Genomic DNA, 22,984 nt, shown 5'->3' with positions numbered 1-22,984 from the left:
CCAATCCTCTAATTTGTCTAGGTCCCTCTGTATCCTATCCCTACCCTCCAGCGTATCTACCACTCCTCCCAGTTTAGTGTCATCTGCAAACTTGCTGAGGGTGCAATCCATGCCATCCTCCAAATCATTAATGGCGCTGCGTCTCCCGTCTCCCTCCCTTAACCCTGCCAGCCTCCTGCTGGGTTACATGTCTCCTGGTGCCGGGGGAGGCCAGGCTCCCCCAGACAGATGCCTGATGAGCCAGCAGGGGGTGGGGCCCAGCCCATCATATGCAGCGGCTAAGAGGATGTGATGTGTCCCCAGGCGGGTGGATATGCTGTGACAGGCCCTGGGGGACCTCGGCAAGTGGAAGAGCCTGGTGCACAGAGGTTTCCGGCGGCTGGTCTCGTCCCCTCTTGCATGAGGACTTCCCCCCCCCCCCAGGGTGTTCACCGGGGACGGGTCCCAACGGCAGCTCTGTCTACGCATCACCTGCTTCCCCCAGCCCGTTCTGTGGAACTTCCAGGAGACCCCTGGCAGGTCTGACGAACGCTCTGGAATGAGACCGACCAGGGCTCTTAGACTCAGCTCTGCTGCTCAGTCACTGTTGGGCCAGTCACTGCCCCTCTCCGTGCCTCAGTTTCCCCATTTTTAAACTAGGTGCAATAAACTCTTTGTTCCCTCCCATGGCTCTCGGGGGACAGTATGAGTGCTAGACACCCCCACCCCCAAGGAGTGCACAATCTCACGGTTTCTCTTCCGGTATTTCCCCAGTGGCAGGAGTGTTACATCCTAGCCCTCAAGGGGAGCTGCGTGAGTCGGCTGCCCTTCCCTGGGATGTGGCAGGCTGACTGGCCCCCTGGCCCCCCTCATTTAAACCTCGTTTGAATGCAGTGAGGTTTCAGCCCCACATAATTAACACGGCACCTGCCTCCAAGTTCCTGTAGCGTCCGTGGGCGAGCTGGTTACACGCATTTGGCCTTACTGTTTAGATGCTGCCGCTTTAAAGGGAGTGACGGGCTAGGGCTGGGGAGGGACAGGAGCCAGGGGCCGGCAAGGCAGGAACAGGACAGCTGCATGGCTGGGTTTGGGGACAGGGTAAGAGGTGAGCTATTGACGAGCTGGGCTGGGTGAAGCCACTGCCGGCCTCTGGGAGCGGGTCACACAGGCTCCCAGTCAGGGGCAGCCCCACGCAGGGGCGTTTCCACATTGCTGCCTGGGCTGTCTTGTCGTTCTAGGATCTGGACTGTGGGCAGGGCTCAGACTGAGAGAGAACTGGGGGGATGGGGGCAGCGTTCTCGGGTCTTGTCTGTCCTGCCACTGTTTGCAGTCTGGTAGCCGTGTCTGTCCCAGGATGGGGGAGTGACAAGGTGGGTGAGGGAATAGCTGTAGCTGGGCCAAGACAGGATATTACCTCACCCCCCCCCCCACTACTTAGCTTTTAAGTGGCGCTGTTCAGCCACGGATATCAAAGCACTTTTCTCTATCCCCATTTTAGAGATGGAGAAACTGAGGCACAGAGAGGGGAAGTGACCAGCCCAAGTCACCCAGCAGGTGAGCGGTAGAGCTGGGAGCAGACCAGGGGGCTCTGGCTGTTGGACCACGCTGCCTCCTTCAAGGCTATCACTCTGACGGGTGTGGCTAGCGTTCCAACAGCCCCATCCCCCAGCCCTGCTCCTGGGAGGGTCAATGCCCAGGCACAGAGCCATGGGGGGAGACTTTGGAAAACCTGCTAGAGGCTCAGCTGCAGGGAGAGAGAACAGAACAGCTGGCATGTCCTAGGCTTGTGCTGGGTGTGCGTGTGTGGTTAGAGTGGAGGTGCTGGCCATGGGATGAGATTGCCGAGCTGTGCGTTTCCCATGCACCTAGGAGCACCTCCCCTGCACTCTAACCACTGCTGACTCTGTCTGACCTGAGTGCTTAGCCGGGGGGGAGGGATAGCTCAGTGGTTTGAGCATTGGCCTGCTTAAACCCAGGGTTGTTAGTTCAATCCTTGAGGGGGCCATTTAGGGATCCGGGGCAAAAATGTGTCAGGGGGTTGGACTAGATGACCTCCTGAGGTCCCTTCCAAACCTGAGATTCTATGATTCTAAGTTGCCTGTGGGTTGTTCCTGGGAGGAGAAGAAACTGATGATGAAGTCAGATATTTCTTGGATGCAATCCTGATTCTGTACACAGTCTGTTTCCCTGAACACAGCAGGAATCAGACAGCAAGACCCAGCTTCTTTGCTCACAACCCCAAGCCCCCTTCAGCCAGCACTTTGCCCAAAAGCTCTCCCTGTTAGCCTTTTCTCAGGGCCACACTCCCAGTGTTTCTGTGGCGGGTGCTTCTCTGCCACCTTCTTGGCTCTGCCTCTCTTTTACCCACATGCCAGCCTTCACGAAACAATACCCAGCGAAACTCCTCCCACATGGATCTGTACTTTGGGGAGCAGGCTGCTGTTGTTTCAGCTACCTGGTTCCGCAAAGGAACCAGGTTTCTTCCGTTTATCCCAGATGAAGGACAGCTTTTGCCACCCAACTGTTTCAACGAAGTTTCAACCCGTAACCCCACTTCCCCATGCTGCCATTCAAAGCCACTCCTCTCCACTGAGCAGCAGCCATGGTAATAAAACCGCGCGCCACGCCTGAGCCGCACAGCCATCTCTGCCGCGCGGCAGTGAGGGCTGTTCCCTGCACTGCCCACGTAGCGCTGGGATGGGCTGCCCATCAGGCGGTTGGATGGGGGCTGCTCCCCTGGAGCCAACCCCCCAGCTTTGCGGGGGCGTGGAGGCAGATGGAGACAGGGAGCCCATGCAGGGGCCTGGCCGCTGTGTGTTAAAGACAGAGGCAGCACGCAGGGCAGGGGAGTGGAGGGCTCAGGGAATGGCTGCAGCGTGACTCAGCAGTGGAGAGGCTGTGTTGGCCTGTCTCCCCGCGAAGCAGAGGCTGCAGAGCCATCTGCCCAGACAGCTGAGCCCTCCTGGCTGGGCCCAGCCGTGAGCTTCTCTCATTGCACAAGCCGCTGAGGACTGTATCCTCCTTGGGCTTCCTCCAGCTGAGTTGCTGGCCTCCACCAGATATGAGAGGCCCATGTTCCAATCCCAGTTTCTTCAACCTGGGTCCCTGCCCCCTCCAGGGAGTGCCCTTGCTACCAAGTTATTCTGGGGTCTCTCTTCATTTCGGTCCAGGACCTGCACAAAGTCTCATCAAACCCAGCCCTTTCCCATGACCAGTTTTGTCCATTTCATCAAGACACAGCCAACCAGCGCTGCGGCAGGGCACAGAAAAGGAAATCACTAGCTAAACAGTGACATGTGCCGCAGTAGCATCCAGCGAGACACTGGCGTTTCCTGAACCAGCAATGTGCAGGGGAATCTGTTTCCTTTGATCTCGAGAGTAATGCCACGTTAAAACCGGGCCTTTATTTAACGAGACAAAGGCTGCTTGTGTAGCACCAATTCTGTCAGTTTAGGATTTGGAGTTGTCTGGCCATTATTGGGGCGGGTGATGGGGGGGGGGGGGGCGCACTCGTGCTGTACTTTATGGGGGAGTACAGTACTGTCTCGTGGCTAGAGCGTTGATCTGGGAGCTAAGTCTGAGTTCTATTCCTCGCTCTGTCTGCCTACTCTTGGGTGAGTCACTTGCCTCTGGCTCCTCTCCCATCCTTTGCTTATCTCATCTGTTTAGACTGTAAAGCCTTTGGGGCAGGGATGGTCTCTTAGTTGGTCTTTGTACAGCACCTAGCACGGTGGAGCCTCTAGGCCCTGCCCCCTCATAACAATACCTTCGCTAAGTGACCTGTGTAACGGGTGCAAGAACACTCACCTATTTCACAGAGATTTTGCAAAATTTAAGTAGCATCTCTTAAGTGCTTTGCTATCTGTGGCACTGTTCCAGAGAGAGGAGGAGGAATTCCTGACCCTGTCTATCCAGTAGAGAGCAGTGGTCCTCATGTATCCTAGCCAGCAAGATGCAAGAATAGGTCTCATGACAAGGTCACAGCTTCCACTCAGTGCAGGCCTAGTGAGAAAGACACCTGACGCTCCTCCCAGGACTCTGCTGCTGTTCTCATGCAATGAGAACCACCCAAAGCACTGCTGAGAGCCCTCCAGCCCCGCCCTGTGTCCAGAGCGCAGCACAACACAGATTTGAAGACCCCGGGGTTTTCCACCATGCTGTTTCTCTGGGGCCAGCAGACAGCGCTTCTAAGGTCAAGTTGCTCGTGTCAAGCATTCGTGACTGCATAGCTGGACACAAAGGCAGTGGGGATTGGGGAGCGCCTGTGAGTGGCCCGAGGCTGAGAGGGGGGCCAAGACACAAAGGCCAGCACTTTTCCCAGAGGTGTTTGCTAGCAGGGAGGTGCTCCTTGTCTCAGTGGCATTTTGAGATAGGGATGGGGCCCCGAGTCTGGATCCAGGCCCGACTTCCAGGGGGCTCGGATCCAGGGAGTGGTTACACCCGGGACACAGATCCAGACCCAGTCATCCCCACCTGTCAGGGTTGTAGGACAAGGGGTGACTGACTGCACCCCAAAAATCTCAAAGACACAGGAGCGTCCTGACCTGGGCCCAAGCTGCCAGCCCGCATTGCAATGGGCACTAGCACAGCCGGAGCTGGGGGGAGCAAGGGGCCCCTGGTTTCCTGCAGAGAGGGGATTCTCCAGCGGGTCTTGGCCTGTCTCGCTAGGAGCGGGGACAAGATGGGGCCATTTGCACTTCCCAGGGGGGTCTCTGGGCCTGGAGGCTAAAACGTTTTATTCTTTCTTTGCAGTTAAAAAAGCCAAGTTTGACGGGGCCCAAGGTAAGTCGCTCCCGCTACCCCTGGTCACATGGGCGATGTGGGTGCTTGGGGCAGGAGCCTCTCCCCAGCCCCACTGCAGGAGGGGGCCGGGTTTCCCACAGCGGGTTAGTGTGGGTCTGACTTTAAAAAGCCGAGTGGACTGCTGAGACGAAGGGTCATTGAGGGCCCCTGGGTGAGCAGCTTGGGTTTGCTGGGGAGAAAGCACAGAGGGAGTAGGCAAGAGGAGGCCTGAGGCGAGGCGCCTGTACCCCCGAGCTAGGCCTTGTTCTAAGGACTCATGGTGGGGCCTGTCCCAGCTTCCCCAGGGTTTACCAAAAAGGATCAGCAGATACAAAGGACAAAATAGAGAGGAAGTGGGGTCCAGTGGTTAGAGCTGGGGAGTTGGTGTCAGGACTCCTGGTTCTATCCCTGGCTTTGGGAGGGGAGGGGAGTCTAGACACACGTGGGTCACACACTGCACCCACGTCTACAAGCATACTATACATACCCATACTGTGTGCACACATTCACATACACACACCTGTCACTGGCTTCCTTTCAGTGACGCCTGGGCAGGAGGGCTCTTTTCACCCCATCTGTGAAGAGCTGGGGGGCACCCCGCTCCGCTCCCGCACCTGGGATGGGAAGGCCCGGCAGCTGTAGAGCAGGCGTGCAGAGGGGCTTTGTTCTCTAGCTCCCCTCCTGGGGGCAGGAACCATCCAGAGCTGACGGAGTTTGGCCCCCTTGTCCCTTGTTTGCACAGAGCTCCAAGCATCAGGGGAGCTGAGCCGGCACCAGGCACACCCCCTGCTGGAGAGCGGAGCTGCGTGCAATCCCCCTCTGCCCCTGCCTCTACCAGCACTGGCCTGGGAGGGCGGGAGGTGTCCCATGCACACAGCCAGGGGTCAAGGTGGGGAGCGCCGAGTGAGGCCCTGGGGGGTGGGGGTAGGGGTCGAGGGGGGGAGCCAGCCAGCCAGGCGGCCAGAAGCAGTTATAATGAAACACCCAGCGGGGTGAGCAACGCCCCAGGTCCAGGGTGGGGGGAGGGTGCTGAGCTGGAGGAGAGGAGCCAAGCCCCTCTCGGTCTAGTCACTCCTGGACACTCAGCACCTCTGCAGTCCCCCCTCCCCCCCCCCGCACCTCTGCAATGCCCCCCACCCAACCACCAGCTGCTGCTGCCAACTCTTCCCAGGGAGAGTGAAACACAGGCCAGGCGGGCTGGGTGGGTGGACTGAGGGGCATTAGCAGAGCCGGGGGGGGGGGGGCAGATCCCAGGGCTGGGCTAGCAGGGGGCTGCGGGTCAGGAGTGAGGGGCATTAGCAGAGCTGTATAGGACAGTCGGGTCAGGATATGCAGCATTAACAATGCTGCACGTGGGCTGAAGCAGCGTCGGGAGCTGACCATGCCCCTAGCTGGTGACAAACTCTGCTGAAAGTTCTTGCGTGGGACAGTCCCAGGGCTGAGATGGTCGGGGGGGGGGGGGGGGGGGCTGGTGCTGCAGGGGTGGGGGCTGGGCCGGTCCTGGGGCGGAGATGGTTGGGGAGTCCAGGGCAGGGTCGGTGCTGGAGCTGGGCTCAGGGAGGGTGTGACAGGGTTGGGACTCACCACCGCAGCACCTCCTACTGGTTGTCTCTGGGAATTAGCTCAGTCCAGTGGAGCGCCCCCTCTCGGTGGTATCCCGCCCTTTGTCTTGCCCTCGGTTGGCTTCTGAGCCCACATCGCTCACCAACTCGCAGCGTCCTCTTCAGGACCACTGCCCTCCGGCAGTGCCCCTTAGTCCATCCACACCCCCTTCCAGGGGAGGGGGGTGTCAATCAGCAGTCTCTATGCTCCAGCCACCGTGCTCAACCACACACCCCAAAGTCTAATCCCTCCTGTCAGGCATCTGGCGTGGTCCGTAATGGCCGCTCCCTACGGCCAATGGCTGGGTGTACTGTAAGGGGGCGGATCCCGGCCCAGGGACCCTCTGGCAACAGCCTCACTGTCCTTCTCTCCCCTCCATCTGCCTACTTCCCTGGGCCACTTCCCCTACGGCCCCTCGCACCCACAAGGCCCTTCCCTTCAGGGCCTGCAGCCTGGCAGGCCTCAGACTAGAGCTCCACTCTGCTTCCCTGAGCCGAGCCTGCCCAGCACTGTGCTGTCCTGGGTGCTGGTCTCCTGCTCTGGAGACAGATAGACCTTCCCCTGTCAAAGGCCTGGGACAGACTCCCTGCTCCCTTCCTGAGCAGCCTTTTTATAGGGCTGAGCCTGGCCCTGATTGGCTGCCTCCAGTCTGGCCCCTGATTGGCTCCCAATAAGCCCTTCTCTGATTGGCTACCAGTCTACGCAGGCCCACTGACCTGCTGCAGCCTAAATTCTCCAGGAGTGGGGCAGTTGCCCCACTACCAGGGCCGGCTCCAGGGTTTTGGCCGCCCCAAGCAGCCACACAAACAAAAAGCCGCGATCGTGATCTGCGGCGGCAATTCGGCGGGAGGTCCTTCGCTCCGAGCAGGCATGAGGGACCGTCCGCCGAATTGCCGCCGAACAGCTGGACGTGCTGCCCCTCTCCGAAGTGGCCGCCCCAAGCACCTGCTTGGTAAGCTGGTGCCTGGAGCTGGCCCTGCCCACTACAGAGGGCAATGCAGGGAGAACCTCCCTTGTGTTGGCTGGAGACGCTGCATGGGGACAGGGAGGCCCCTGGGCTGATGGGAAGAGCCAGCGGGTGGCCTTTGAGACTGGGGGTGGGGAGCACAAGGTTGTCTGACCCGCCCAGGGGGCTCCCGGTGCCCCTGACCCAGGACGGGGCTGATCCAGGCCCAGAGCTCCACCCTCTGCTCCCTTCCCTGCAGAGAAGTTCAACACCTACGTGACGCTGAAGGTGCAGAATGTCAAGAGCACGACCATCGCAGTGCGGGGGAACCTGCCCTGCTGGGAGCAGGACTTCATGTTGTGAGTACTCCCTCAGGTGTGGGGGGGCAGGGACCTCCCGCTCTTGGGGGGCTGGTGTCAGAACATAAGAACGGCCAGACTGGGTCAGACCAAAGGTCCATCAAGCCCAGTATCCTGTCCACCGACAGTGGCCAACACCAGGTGCCCCAGAGGGAATGAACAGAACAGGTAATCATCAAGTGATCCATCCTGTCGCCCATTCCCAGCTTCTGGCAAACAGAGGCTAGGGACACCATCCCTGCCCGTCCTGGGTAATAGCCATTGATGGACCTGTCCTCCATGAATCTATCTAGCTCCCTTTTGAACCCTGTTATAGTATTGGCTTTCACAACACCCTCTGGCAAGGAGTTCCACAGGTTGACAGAGCGTTGTGTGAAAAAATACTTTCTTGTGTTTGTTTTAAACCTGCTACCTATTAATTTCATTTGGTGGCCCCTTGTTCTTGTACACTTCTACCTCTATAGAACACTCTCCTCGGGAGCCAAAAAATTTTACCGCATTATAGGTGAAACCGCGTTATATCGAACTTCCTTTGATCTGCCAGAGTGCGCAGCCCTGCCCCCCCCTCCCCGGAGCACTGCTTTACCGCGTTATATCCGAGTTCGTGTTATATCGGGTCGCGTTATATCGGGGTATTATGAGAAGGAGTAAATAACACTTCCTTATTTACTTTCTCTATACCACTCATGATTTTATAGACCTCTATCATATGCCCCCTTAGTCACCTCTTTTCCAAGCTGAAAAGTCCCAGTCTTATTAATCTCTCCTCATACGGAAGCCGTTCTATACCCCTATCATTTTTGTTGCCCTTTTCTGAATCTTTTCCAATTCCAATATATCTCTTTTGAGATGGGGCGACCACATCTGCACACAGTATTCAAGGTATGAGCGAACCATGGATTTATATAAAGGCAATCTGATATTTTCTGTCTTATTATCTATCCCTTTCTTAATGATTCCCAACATTCTGTTCGCTTTTTTGACTGCCACTGCACATTGAGTGGATGATTTCAGAGAACTCTCCACAATGACTCCAAGATCTCTTTCCTGAGTGGTAACAGCTAATTTAGACCCCATCATTGTATACGTATAGTTAGGATTATGTTTTCCAATGTGCATTAATTTGCATTTATCAACCTGGAATTTCATCTGCCATTTTATTGCCCAGTCACCCAGTTTTGTGAGATCCTTTTGTAGCTCTTTGCAGTCTGCCTGAGACTTATCTATCTTTAGTAGTTTTGTATCATCTGCAAATTTTGCCACCACACTGTTTACCCCTTTTTCCAGATCGTTTATGAATATGTTAAATAGGACTGGGCCCAGTACAGATCCCTGGGGGACACCACTATTTACCTCTCCATTCTGAAAACTGACCATTTATTCCTATCCTTTGTTTCCTATCTTTTAACCAGTTACCAATCCATGAGAGAACCTTCCCTCTTATCCCATGACTGCTTACTTTGCTTAAGAGCCTTTGGTGAGGGACCTTGTCAAAAGCTTTCTGAAAATCTAAATACGTTATATCCACTGGATTGCCTTTGTCCACATGCTTGTTGACCGCCTCAAAGAATTCTAGAATTCTAGTAGATTGGTGAGGCATGATTTCCCTTTACAAAAACCATGTTGACTCTTCCCCAACAATTTATGTTCATCTATGTGTCTGACAACTTTGTTCTTTACGATAGTTTCAACCAATTTGCCCGGTACTGAAGTGCGGCTTACTGGCCTGTAGTTGCCAGGGTCATCTCTGGAGCCATTTTAAAAATTGGCGTCACATTAGCTATCCTCCAGTCATTTGGTACAGAAGCTGATTGGAATGATAGGTTACAGATGACAGTTAGTAGTCCTGCAATTTCACATTTGAGTTCCTTCAGCACTCTTGGGTGAATACCATCAGGTCCTGGAGACTTATTACTGTTTAGTTTATCAATTTGTTCCAAAACCTCCTCTAATGACACCTCAATTTGGGACAGTTCCTCAGATCTGTCACCCAAAAAGAATGGCTCAGGTTTGGGAATCTCCCTCACATCCTCAACAGTGAAGACCGATGCAAAGAATTCATTTAATTTCTCCGCAATGGCCTTATCGTCTTTGATGGCTCCTTTAGCATCTCGATCGTCCAGTGGCCCCACTGGTTGTTTAGCAGGCTTCCTGCTTCTGATGTATTTTAAAAAATGTTGCTATTACTTTTGGAGTCTTTGGCTAGCTGATCTTCAAATTCATTTTTGGTCTTTCTAATTAGGTTTTTACATTTCATTTGCCAGAGTTTATGCTCCTTTCTATTTTCCTCACTAGGATTTAACTTCCACTTTTTAAAGGATGCCTTTTTGTCTCTCACTGCTTCTTTTACTTTGTTGTTTAACCACAGTGGCACTTTTTTGGTTCTCTTACTATGTTTTTAATTTGGGGGATACATTTAAGTTGCTCCTCTGTTATGGTGTCTTTAAAAAGTTTCCACGCAGTTTGCAGGGATTTCACTTTTGGTGCTGAACCTTTTAATTTCTGTTTCACTAACCTCTTCATTTTTGTGTAGTTCCCCTTTCTGAAATTAAATGCTACAGTGTCGGGCCGCTGTGGTGTTTTCCCTGCCACAGGGATGTTAAATTTAATTACATTATGGTCACTATTACCAAGCGGTCCAGCTATATTCACCTCTTGGACCAGATCCTGTGCTGCACTTAGGACTAAATCAAGAATTGCCTCTCCCCTTGTGGGTTCCAGGACTAGCTGCTCCAAGACCAGTATTTAAGGTGTCAAGAAACTTTATCTCTGTATCCTGTCCTGAGGTGACTGTACCCAGTCAATATGGGGAGAATTGAAACCCCCCATTATTATTATTGAGTTTTTTATTTTAATAGCCTCTCTAATCTCCCTGAGCATTTCAGAGTCACTAACACCATCCTGGTCAGGTGGTCGGTAATACATTCCTACTGCTATATTCTTATTTTCCAAGCATGGAATTACTATCCATAGAGATTCTATAGTACAATGTAGTTCATTTAAGATTTTTACTTCATTTGATTCTACGCTTTCTTTCACATATAGTGCCACTCCCCCACCAGCACGACCTGTTCTGTCCTTCCGATATATTTTGTACCCTGGTATTACTGTGTCCCATTGATTATCCTCGTTCCACCAGGTTTCTGTGATGCCTATTATATCAATATCCTCATTTAATACAAGGCACTCTAGTTCACCCATCTTATTATTTAGACTTCTAGCATTGGTATATAAGCACTTTAAAAACTTGTCATTTTTTGGCTGTCCCCTATTGCATGACGTAATTGCATAAACGATAAAACCCACGTGCCACACAAGCTCCACAAATCCTCAAAATCAGGCGCACCCCAGATAAACCGGGACGTCGGGGGCTCGGGTGCAGGATCCCCGGAGCTAGCAGCAGGAACTGAGATGGTCTGTTGCCCTTAGCTCTTCTCCCTGCCCTTATCTCTAGGGGTCACTGATCCGGTACCTGCCCCATGGCCTGGGGCAGCTGGACGCTGAGTCTCCTGCAACGCCAAGTCAGGCACCAGTGGTTTGAGCATTGGCCTGCTAAACCCAGGGTTGTGAGTTCAATCCTTGAGGGGGCCATTTAGGGATCTGGGGCAAAAATCTGTCTGGGGATTGGTCCTGCTTTGAGCAGGGGGTTGGACTAGATGATCTCCAGAGGTCCCTTCCAACCCTGATATTCTATGATTCTATACCTCTCCCATCCCCTCTGTCAAGGCCTTGCCCCCATCTCCCTCCTAGAGATGCTACTATGGGAGGCGGCTGTGGCACCAGGAGTGTCTCAGGTCACCCCGCCTTCGATGGGTGGCCCGGAGAAACTCCCGGCCACTCAGCAGCCCCCCGGCCATGGAGCCTGCAATCGGGTGGAGGGGAAGGGGAGGTGTCTCTTGGCGCACCCATGGCCGTTGGCCCTGCCAGACCCCCAGGTGGGTGCCGGATCCCTGCTCTCTGCCTGGGCACGATGCCCAAGGCACTCGACACACCGGTGGAGAGTTAGAGAGAGCAGGCTGCCAGCTGAGCCACTGCAGTCTGCAGAGGGGGCCTGGGGAACCGGAGCAGGGTGAGACCAGAATAATTCCCTGCCCGTCAGCAGTGTAAACACCTGCCGTGTCACAGAGAGAGGGGCACTGGGCAGGCCTGGAGGCCACAGCTAGGCCCAGAGCCTGGGGCTGCTAGGAACATGGCGGCTGTTAACCCCCAAGCCGAGGCAGACCCTGGAGGGATCCCAGCAGCAAGGGACCGGGCTGCTCCACGTGGCAGGAAAATGCCTCTCCCCTTTGCTCCCTCATTTTGCATCCATCTGCTTAAAGCGTCAGACACGAGCGCGGCCCAGACTGGGGCCGGGGGGCTGCAAGCTGGGCCACTGCAGACACAGCCGGGACTCAGCAAAGGGCCCTAATTACCGGCACTCGAATGACGCTCCCATCTCAGGCCAAACACTCCCGCAGGAGATTAAAGTGACAAGGGTCAAACCGTTGGCGGCTCCAGATTCATCCTTGCTCGGAAGCGGGATCCTCCGACGGAGGGAGACTCTGACTTCTACGCAGCGAAGTGGGAGGAGATTCGGAAGCACGTTGGCCTGTGTTAAACTCACGCCTCGGATGCTGGGAAATTCAAACATTTTTGTAGGACCTACCAAAGAAAAAAGTGCCCCCCCCCCCCACAGTTAACTCACAGACACAATTTTCAGAGCTGTGCTGTGTCTAGATGACAAGTCACAGTTAGTGCAATTTTGGGAGCTGGCGCTGTCTACCTAACCTCCCTCTGCCGTGTTCCAGTGCTGGCTCAGGGGGACTCCCAGCTCCCCCAGTCCCAACCTCTCCCAGCAGGGGGCGCTGTGGGGAGTGGGGCAAGAGCACTGACTCCCAGCCCTGTGGCATGAGCTCACTCATATGTGGGGCCCGATGGGGACGGGGGGCCAGCCTGCCCAGAGTCGTGGGAGAGGCAGCGAGCCAGACGAGGCCAGCGCTGATGGGCACGTGGTCGCTTTGCTTCCCTTGCAGTGAGATTAACCGGCTGGACCTGGGGCTGACGGTGGAGGTGTGGAACAAGGGGCTGATCTGGGACACCATGGTGGGGACGGTGTGGATCCCCCTGCAGACCATCCGGCAGTCCAACGAGGTAGGCACGGGGCGCTCTCCCCAGCAGGGCCCAGACAGCAGCCACTCCCGGACCTTCCTGGCTCTCTGCCCTTCGGAGCCCGGACTGGGCATCGCCACCTGCCGGCCTTCTGGGGGTGGAGCGAGGGGAGGGTCTGTGTCTGCGGGGAGAAGGACCAGTGCCCTGGCAGAGCCACCCGTCCTCTGGACCCCCAAGTCCCCTTCCTGTGCCAAGGCTCAGCCTCCTCCTAACCCCCAGGGCACATCCTGGCAGAGCCAGGCGGGTGATGCCTGGAGACAGGCGGGGAAGGGCCTGCTTGGGGGTGGGGAGGGTCAGCCTGGGGGATTTGGGGTTCTCTTCCAGCAGCTGGGAGGAAAGCAAGGCTGGGGGGGAGGAGGAGCCTCCAGGGTGCAAAGGGTTAATGATGAGCCTGTGTACCAAGCCCTTGTGCCCCCTCCGGCGGTCGGCGCTCGAAGGCGCCATGGGGCAGGCCGGGGATTTAGCCTCCCTGCCCTGGCACTGCTCCTGCGGGCAGGGAGGAGCTCCATGACCTGGCACTGCCGCAAATCGTCCTCTCCTGAAGGGGAGCTCGAGGCAGGGGGCGGGTGGAGGGGATGTGGCTGTCCAGACAGCACAGCTCTTCGCTATGGCTGCTAGCAGGATGGGGAGCAGGGATCTGGGACTCAGGACTCCTGGGTTCCATTCCTGGCTCAGGAAATCGCTGCCCCCCTTGTGCCTCAGTTTCCCCCCCCCCCCCAGTAACAGACCCTCCCCCGGCACACAGAGCTGTGAGGCTTAGCCCCATGAAAGGGCCAGAGCAGGGCAGCATGGCTGGGTTATTTGCCAGGCTGGGAGAATCTAAGCAGGGCTTCGTTCCCCGGCGTCTGTCCTGACCCCCCCAGTTCTCTCCCCTAGGAGGGCCCTGGGGAATGGCTCACCCTCGACTCCCAGGTCATCATGACTGACAACGAGATCTCTGGCACCAAGGACCCCACCTTCCACCGCATCCTGCTGGACACCCGCTTCGAGTTACCGCTCGGTACAGTACCCTCCCCAGGGCCAGGGGGCGAGAAGGGCTCCTGGCCTGTGCCCCCATCCCCGTCGTGTGCCCGGGGTTCTCCCTCCTTGGGGATATTTCCCTCCTCACACCCCAGATGTGTAGATGAGGGGGGATTGACAGAGATGGGGGCCCCAAAACTGGAAACGCAATAGGGTTGTGGTTCAGGATTGAGGGGCACTGGCAGAGCTGTGGGGCGAGCCCAGGGCTGGGATAGCAGGGGGCTGCGGGTCGGGACTGAGGGGCGTCATCACAGTCCTTTCCTGGATCCCCTCCCTCACGCCATGTGCCCGACCTACCGCTCCGCCCCTCCACCCTCCTTTCCCTTCCGGTGAGGAGCCGATCAGGGTGTGGGGCTCCCCAACTCCACTCCCACCCCCCAGGCTGGAGCTGGGAGCCCTGGCTCCTGCTCACCTCTGGCCCAGCCCTGCCACCCCCCTTCCCTCCCTGCCCCACAGATCCATTCCCCACCCCCCACCCCCAGCACAGGCTGCCTCTCCTTGCCATCCTCTGCTCAGCTGCAGGCCCAGCCAGAGGCTGGCGCCATGACCCAGAGCTGGGCCCCCATGTGCAGGGCCCCAGGGGCTGTGTTGGGAGGGAGGGGCCGGGCCGCGGAGACCCCACGGGCTGCTGGCAAGGGGGCCTCTCTGCTTTCAGACATCCCCGAGGAGGAGGCCAGGTACTGGGCGAAGAAGCTGGAGCAGCTGAATGCTATGAAGGATCAGGATGATGTAAGTCAGCCCTGGGGCCTGGCACCCCCTGCCGGCCCTGATCCCCTGTGTGAGTTCACAGCTCCCCCCCATCCCCCGGCGCTGCTGGGTTGGGTGCATTCAGGTGGTGCCTGGCTGGGCGAGCGTGCCAGGGCCTCACTGGCAGAGACAGGACCATGGGGACGTCCCATGGGGATCTGCACTGAGTGCCCTGGGAGTCTATCATCACCCCCCTGAAGGGCTGCGGGGCCGGGGGGAGGGGGCCGGGCCGGAGACTGCCTGGCCGGGATGCCTGTGACCACCCCTCTGTTCTCTTCCCCAGTACGAGTTCCAGGAGGAGCAGGACAAACCGCTCCCCGTGCCCGGCTCCCAGTGCTGTAAGTACCGATCACCTCCAGCATCAAGCCCCCCACTCCTCTGGGCCCGTGACCCTCCAGCTCCCGTAGAGCTGGGTCACAGGTGCCTCTCGGGCCGGACCCCGGGGGGGCTGGATGGTGCCTGGACGGAGCTGGTGGGGTGGGAGGAGTTTGTTTGACCCCCCAGGTGAGGTGGGGTGGGGATGATCATAGGGCCCGTGTCTCCCTTGCCCCCCAACTCACAGTTCCTGCCCCGTTCCTGTGCACGGCCCACACCACCCCGATTAGCATGGGGACGACGCCTCTAGCCCTCACCCTGCAGGGTTCCCAGCACGTCGCCCCCTCTGGGTCAGCAGCTGCAGCTTGGCAGCGTTCCTGCAAGGGGGCGACAGCTGGGGAGGGGTCTGGGCTGACCACACGCCCCAGCCTGGGAAGCAGGGACTCGGCCTGGGTCGCTGGAGACGTGATCCCCCTCCTCTGAAGTCCTTGGCCCCCTTCCCTCTCTCCTTCCCCCTGCTCTGTCTCCCTCCCCTCCTCTGCTGTGTGTTCGCTCTCCTCCGCTCCAGTCCTCTGCCTTGGCCTGGGAAGCTTTGGAGCAGGGTCGGTTCGGCTCAGCCCACGTCTGGGAGGCAGGTTGCCTGAACGGGGTGGGGGGAGCAGGAAGGGCGGGGAGCGGTTGGGATGGGGACTCAGCACTGGCTTAGGGAGAAGGGTCGGATCTGGCCAAGTAGCACCGAGCCTGGAGGAAGCTGGGGCCGGGTGGCCCTGCTGAGGTGGGGAAGGAACTGAGGCATCAGGGCCAGAGCATTTGGGGTAGGGAGGTGCCCACGTGAAGGCAGAGTTGGGGCTGGATCCTCCCCAGATCTCTTGGCCTTGCAGTGAGAGGTGGCCCCACCCAGCCCGGCTGGCAGCAGAGTCACTGGGTGACCCTGAACCAGTTACTCCCCCCCCCCCCCCCCCCCGCACACACTCCGTGCCTCGGTTTTCCCCTCTGCGACATGGGGGCTCGTCACACCCACCTCAAAGGGCTGTTGCGTTGGGGCAAATTGGTCAGTGGGCCTAGTTCTCTCCTGCCCTAAGGCCGGTGAGGTCAGTGGGGTTACCCCAGGGCCGACTCTGTCCCATTAGTTCGGAGCCAGGTGTGACGTCCCTCAGCGTGACCTCTGGCCTCCTGCGTTTGCTCCCTCCTGCTGCCCCAGGCTTTCTTCCCCTGGCTCGCTGTGGCGCAGAGGCCGAGGAGCTGCGTTGGCAGCTGCGGGCTCCGGCCTAACGGCTCGTGGGTCTTTTTGGCGCGCTCGTGTTGGCGAATTCGAAGAACGACGACCAGCCGAGATCTGGCCAGGGAACGGGTCCCCCAGGCCCTGGATGTGGAGATGGCGGCTTCAGGGCCCAGTGCCAGTCTCTCTCCTCCCGGGGAGGGGGGACAGAAAAAGGGGCTCGGGATGCCCGGAGCAGCCCCACAGCGTAACACCCCGGCCCCTCCCATCCCCCATCCGGGGCGAGAAGGAGGCGACCCAGCTCCACCAGAATTTAAGAGCCGCTCCCCCTCCCTATGCTCTTTCTCCCAGCCTGCCCCGAGCGTTTGGATCTGCCTCTCACAGACCCCCGCTCTTCCCCCAGCCCCCTGCCCCACGGATCCTTGCTCACCCCATGTCCTGCCCGGTCTTGCAGCCTGCCGGGGCCTGTCCGGAACATACCCTTGCAGCGCGCCTGATCCGACCTCTCCGAGCCGACGGCAAAGAGCCCGGGCCGCAGAGCTCAGCTCGGGGTCTGAGTTTCCCCAGCGCTTGGTGGGGGCCGGGGCTGGAGCCAGAGCCCCGACTCCGCCCGGCACAGTGCCGGAGTCTGAGCATCGGGGCTGCGGGGGGAAGCTGGGGGTCTGCTTTGGGCCGGGCTCTAAAAGGGGCTTTGTTCTCCCACCCGGGCTCTAACACCTACTCCCACAGCCGTGTCCGTCTTATTGTCTCTGCCCCTTTTCTTTATAGGCAACTGGAATTATTTTGGCTGGGGAGAGCAGCAGAGTAAGTATCCGATCGCCTTCTCACCCAGAACGCAGGTGGCACCCCCCTTTCCTACCCGCTGGCCTCCCAAAGGGCTGCCCACCCCCCAACCAGGGGGAGGCCCATTCTTCCTCTAGCCCCCTAAGGCCCGGTGGCTAACACAGAAGAGCCGTGCAGGGGAGCAGAGGGGTCCGGGTGGCTAGCGGGCAATGCAGGGGGGCCTGGGACTAGCCTCACCTCTGTTTTGGCCCGGCCTGGCTTTCGTCTTTTCATGCAGATGGCACGTCTCCCCCGTGCTCCTGGAGAGAGGGGCACAGGCCCGGCTACAGATGCTTTTTGGGGTGGGTGGATGGACCGTCCCCGGGGCGGGGAGGGATGGAGCAGTATGCAGACGGCATTGCAATCTTTGGGCACAAGGCACTGGGCTTTTCTTGGTCCATGGGCACCAGGCAGAGAGGGTTGCCCAGGGACCCCCTGCCTCTCCAAGGCAGGAGAGCAGTAGGGGTACGTCGGCATCCTGTAGATCCCTCCTCCATCTCTTCCTCCCCCCCCCCCCCCCCCCCCTATGTATACTCCCCCTCCCCCCCCCCCTCCGGCCCAGGCTGGGGTAGCGGCTCTGGCTGATTCTGCAGGATAAGGAATCCCATTGCACTCCACCCCTTGCGGGCTGGGCTGGGGGAGGCCGCTTGGTGGGTCGATGCCCTGAAGGGCCTGGGCGCTCCCAGGCCTGGAGGACGTGGCGGTACCGCCCCCCGTTGTGGCAGGCCTCGGCCTCCCGCTCGCGGCACCACGGCCACGCTGCTGACATCTGCCCAAGCTGGGACCGACGCGCCCGCTCCAGTGTAATATGCCCAGAGCTAAATCCCCCCCTCGAGTCCGCTCCCCCCGCTCCAACGGCACCAGCCGAACTGCGGCTCAGTGCTAGGCGCCGCGGCGGAACCGCACGGCCTCAAACTCCTGCCTCGGGCCCACTGCCTCCAAAGGGACCCCAGGGACGGTCGCCCGAAGAGGCGGCGGAGGGCAGCCGTGAGCGGCACAGAGTTCTGCAGGATTGGGGAGCTAGCATGGTGCCCAGCCACCAGGGTCTAGCCTCTGCCAGCGGTCTGTGCACAGGGGGTGGGGCAGCGTGAACGGGCACAGGGAAGCAGACTGCTGCTGGGGCGCACCGGGGCAGCATGGCTTTGGGCAGAGCCATCGGCTCCTGGAGCACTAACCTTCCCTGTGTGCCCAACACGTGCCAGCGCCCCTCTCCCCACTCACACAGCCGGGGCCAGATACCCAGAGCTGCTGGGCACTGGCAACTCCCTGGACGTCAGTGCCCACCAAGCGTAGGCCCCTCTCTAGGCCTCTCCAGCTGAGTCTCCTAGGGGAAAGTCCCACAGAGGCGGGGGCCTTTGAAGCAGTGGCCCGGTTCTCATTGATGCCAGCCAGGCAGTAGAGGTTGGCATTGTCCTTGCTGCTGAGACACTGGCTATCTCGCGCCTCTCTGTCACGCGGTGGCCTCTGGCCCCGTCCCGCGTAAAATGCTCACCGGTGGCAACCGTCCCTTTGCAGATGACGACCCCGACAGCACCATGGACGACCGGGACAGCGATTACCGAAGCGAGACCAGTAATAGCATCCCGCCTCCGTACTACACCACGTCCCAGCCCAACGCCTCGGTCCACCAGTATCCCATGAGGCACCAGCAGCAGAGCTCCCGCGACTCGTACACGGACTCCGTGCAGAGCTACGAGATGGACTACTCGGATCAGCGGCCCATCAGGTAGAGTTGGGGAAGGCCGACGCCGGCCCTCGGACGGCCTGTGATATTGACCTGCTGCGCCGCAGACAGACGCTTGGTGGTCGGCGGCCCCAGACATCAGGTGGGAGAGGTTAGGCCAGGCTATGCTGCAGCAATCAGGGAGAGAGAGATGGATGGGAAGGGGGCTGTCTCAGAGGAGGAGAAAAAGCCGTGCCCTTGGGCAGATTAGCTATAGCTCTTGGCAAAGGCTGGACAGAGCTGGTATGCAGTGGTGCCCACCCTAGCATTTCTGTGCCGACCCCAGCCGCTTCCTCCAGAATCTTAGCTTTCATTCAAAATTAAAATCCAGGCTCTGTGGGGAAAGCCCCTGAGGCTGTGCAGGCTGCAGGCAGTTAGATCCTGCTGCCTGAGGAGAGGGGCCACCGGCTGCCTGCATTCCTCTCGCTGGGGGTTAACTCTGAAACCTAATGGTGGGTTCCAGCGGTGCCATGGTTAACTGTTCTGTGATAGTAGAAAGAGTGATTGTGGGTGGAGTTTTGGATTGTGGGTGGAGTTTGACTAACCAGTGCTTCCTCCCCATCTAATCCCTGGCTAGTGTTAGAACACCGAAGGGTAAAACCCTAATAAACATCGAGGAGATGAAGGTTGGGGGGATGCATCCGAGTCCCAGGGACAGTCCTCTCCATTCTGGAGACACCGAGGGCAGGGCTATAGCTGATCGGGATTTAGGTGCACGGGCAGGGCTGTGAGGGACAGACCAGGAGTGGAGTAGCTGAGGATGCTGCAGAGGCCTGGAAGCGTAGCCGGGCTGTCCGCATTGGCAGCGCTGTAGGGGGAAGTTCCCATGCCATCTGCCTTCCCTGCACCGATCTATCTGCTGGCACCACAGCCTCACTGCTCCTGAGCATTCAGCCTCAAGACCCTGCACTCCTACCCTCAGGGAGATCCCAGATTGGGGAATCTGCTCCAAGCCCTCCCCAAAATCCGACACTCCCTGGGGCATCGGGGGAACGGCCACAGGACCCCCAGGGCCATGGCTCCGTTGGTGTGAGGGCGGATGCCAGGGGGCGCGGCCCCGAAGAGAGGAGGGGGCGTGCTGCGCGGCCCTGCTGGGAGCTCATTGTCTGTTGTGGTGTCGTTGGTTCCCGGGTGACCTTTGCTGACCATGTTCCTCTCCTCCCCGGCAGACGCTACGATAGCGTCGATTCTGCCACAAACGGGCGCAGCGACGCTGAGTCCGCCTCCGAGTCGAGCAGGCGGACCAGCCGCCAGTTTTCCCTTGAGAGCAGGCGGTCCCTAGACCTATCGGATAGGTGGGTCTCTACCTTGTCTCTAGCCTTGTGCCTGACGCAGAGTGCTGTGGTTGGTCCTTGCCGCCCGGGTTAGGCCGATACCAGTCCCGGCAATGGCAGCCCCCATTGGCTGCCGGAATTACCCACCCCCCTCCCCATCCCCGGCCCCTCCTGGGTATCAGATTCCTCGGCCCCGGGGGGAAATGACAAGGCTCCTTTGCATGGGTTCCTCGAGGTGTCCAGTGTAAAGTGCATTGCACATGCATCCCAGCTGCAGCAAGAGATGCCTCTAGGGCCCCCGGCTCGGTGCTCCGGACCGGTTCTCTGAAGGGCTCTCACTGAGGCAGGGTTCCCTGGCCATCGGGCAGTTGATGCCAGTTGGGCAGGTTGGCATTGACCCTGCTGCTGAGACAGAACCAGTGCAGGGGGGTAGAAATACCTAAATGGGGCAGGACCGAGCCTGGCAGCTTCCTTCACCTGGCTGGGATTGGACTCAATTGGTCGGCCCACGCAGCCTTGGTCCTTCGGCCAGTCCCATTTCCACCACCCCAAAGGCGGGGTCGCCCGCCCCTCACTTGGGGTCCCTGTTGCCCCATCTAACTGGCTGCCCCAGCCATCTCCGGGGTGCGGTTTCCCCGCGCTCAGCGGGGTGGGAAGCCAGGCTCCGGATTTCAGCACACCCTCCACCAACACATGCCGAAGGCATGAGAGGAACGGGGAAGGGCAGGATCTCCTGCCTTCCTGCATGCTGGGTCTTCGGGATCCACCCGGCCCCTCCCTACGGGACAGAATTCACATGCAGGGCGTCAGCGCTGCCGCTGGCTCCCGCCCGGGTGGCCTGGGAATGATTTCAGCAGCGAGGGGCCAGGGTAGCTGCCTGGCGGGGGAGCACTAGGCCTCATGGGGTGGAAACGGACGAGCATGTGCAATGCATTTGAGGACACCTACCCTTGCCTGGGGAAACCTGACCCTGAGACCTGGGTGCGCTCGGGGGTTTCCAGGACTCACATGGGAGGGGCAACGCCTGTGCTTTGGAGCATTTTTCCTGTTCTTTCAATTCTCTCTTGAGGGGTGGGGTTTGGGTGCTGAGGAGCTCGGAGTTGGGAGGTCTTGCCTCTCTTCTCTGCCACAACCTGGCTGGGTCCCCTCTGTGATGGGTCCCAGCTCTGTGAGCTTGGATGACCTCCCCTGGTGCTTCGATCCCCAAGCCACCCACACTCTCCCAGGCCAGACAACCGGCCCCTCCAGCGGCTTCCTGCAGAACGCGGGGCTCAGCCAGAAGGGCACCCGTGCCAGTGTGTGCGTCCCCCTCCCACCCCCCCTCCACTGCCGGTGCCGGAGACGTGGTGTCGGCCTATCCCCAGGCGTGCCCCTGTACTATGTCTGCATGCGCTTACTGTGAGCCTCTCCGCTCAGAGGCACCGCGGTTGCTGTGGTGCTCGGAGAATCGCCCTGGTTTTCTCCCTCCTTGTGTCCAGTGGTTTGGTTTGTCAAAGACCCCCTTCTCCCCTAACCCCCTCCCTCTGACCCCTCCACCTTGCTCCCCCGGAGCCTCACCCCGACCGGATCCCTGAGCAGTGGGCTCGGCCTGTGGGGAGAGGCCCGAGGAGCGTGTCTGGGGTGGGCTGGCGGAGAAGCAGGGCAGTGGGGAGGTGAGCCGCAGAGGGAGAGGGGAAGGAAGGCCAGGAGAGAAGAGCTGTGGGGAGAAGGAAGAGTTGGGAATGGTGGGGGGGATTTCTGGGTGCGATGGAGGAGTGAGTGATGGGGAGAAGAGGGAATGGCTGGAAAGAGCACACGGGTGGGGATGTGGAGGGGCATGGGGTGGGTGCGGGGGGGCGGTGGGGGGAACCATGGGCGTGGGATATACCCGGCTGCCCGTGCAGCGCCGCTCCCAGGTGGGCACTGCATGTCTTGGCTAACAGGCACGTCTGCTCTTTCTGCCACCTGGGGGCTGCTGAGAGGATGGGCAAGGGGTCTCTGAGGTACCCCAGCCTAACTGGCCAACCTCTAATTCCCCATTAGCCTAGCCGTGAAGCCCAGGATCGGGGCCAGACCAGCGGTGTGGTACTGGCCTCCTCCGAAGCCCCCTGGGGCTGAGGAGCAGGAATGGAAAGTGGCAACGTTTCCCCCTCCCTGCCCCCGCTGCCGGCTCACCCACGTGCCCAAGCCGCGGGCGGGTACCAGGGCGCCCATCCTGGCACGCTTCCCCTCAGCTGCGCCGCCTGGCAGCAAGGCTCCGGCCGCCTGGGGAAGGGCATGAGAGCTGCCGTGGGATACAGGTGGCTGGACGGGGCAGGGGGAACCCGCTCGGACCCAAAGGCCCATTTTAATCCTCTTCTGTCCTTCTCTCCCCTCCACCCCACCCCCACCCGCCCCACGCAGCCCCACCGGGAGCAGCCGCTACGCCTCGTCCGGGGAGCTGAGCCAGGGCAGCTCCCAGCTGAGCGACGACTTCGACCCCGACAACGAGAGCCTGCGGGGCTCGGAGCTGGACGAGCGGGACGGGGACTCCTACCACTCCTGCCACAGCTCCGTCAGCTACCACGACGACTCGCCCCGCTGGGAGGAGGACTTCTACCCCGAGGAGGAGGACGAGGACTACAGCGAGAACGAGCAGGACTACCCCAAGGTGGAGGCCGAGGTGCCGCGGGACCAGGAGGCGGACGAGGCCAAGCCCCCGGAGCGCGAGCCCTACCCACAGCCGCCGGCGAAGCAACAAGTGCCCCTGCCGCAGGTGCCAGCACTGAAGCAGCAGCAGGAGAGGAAGGAAGAGAAGGCAGCGTATGTCCCGGAGGAAACTCCGGAGATCCCCCAGGAAAAGCCAGCAGCAGAGGAGCCCCCAGTCCCAGAGAGAGTGCCGGAGCCCCAAAAGCCAGCGGAGGGGTGAGGAGAGGGGGGGCTGGTGGAGGGAGGAAGGGCTCCCAGGTGGGTGGTGTTTTCTCCTGCAGGGTCTTTAGGGTGCTCCCCCACCCTGGGGCCAGGCAGCTGGGCTGAGCCGTGCAGTGACCGGTGCTGGCTAAGGGAGCTGGAACGTAGAGCCCGTGGCTC

General features: G+C 59.4%; 1 protein-coding gene across 1 annotated transcript in view; it reads left to right on the top strand.

The window, feature by feature from the left end:
* Window positions 1-2,390: 2,390 nt before the first annotated feature.
* The window catches only part of UNC13A (unc-13 homolog A), an 82,079-nt gene continuing 61,485 nt past the window's right edge, over window positions 2,391-22,984 (top strand). The window contains exons 1-11 of the mRNA XM_026655082.1: window positions 2,391-2,523; window positions 4,732-4,761; window positions 7,569-7,668; window positions 12,681-12,798; window positions 13,693-13,816; window positions 14,492-14,565; window positions 14,867-14,921; window positions 16,886-16,921; window positions 18,455-18,665; window positions 19,832-19,957; window positions 22,319-22,819. Of these exons, the coding sequence (XP_026510867.1) occupies window positions 2,391-2,523; window positions 4,732-4,761; window positions 7,569-7,668; window positions 12,681-12,798; window positions 13,693-13,816; window positions 14,492-14,565; window positions 14,867-14,921; window positions 16,886-16,921; window positions 18,455-18,665; window positions 19,832-19,957; window positions 22,319-22,819 (1,508 nt within the window). The remainder of the gene's footprint in view (window positions 2,524-4,731; window positions 4,762-7,568; window positions 7,669-12,680; window positions 12,799-13,692; window positions 13,817-14,491; window positions 14,566-14,866; window positions 14,922-16,885; window positions 16,922-18,454; window positions 18,666-19,831; window positions 19,958-22,318; window positions 22,820-22,984) is intronic.

Source organism: Terrapene carolina, unplaced genomic scaffold (genome assembly GCF_002925995.2).
Source record: "Terrapene carolina triunguis isolate 2854851 unplaced genomic scaffold, T_m_triunguis-2.0 Scaffold194, whole genome shotgun sequence".
Taxonomy (NCBI): domain Eukaryota; kingdom Metazoa; phylum Chordata; order Testudines; family Emydidae; genus Terrapene; species Terrapene triunguis.
Note: the sequence above shows the minus strand (reverse complement) of the source record. Positions and strands in the feature narration are given on the sequence as shown.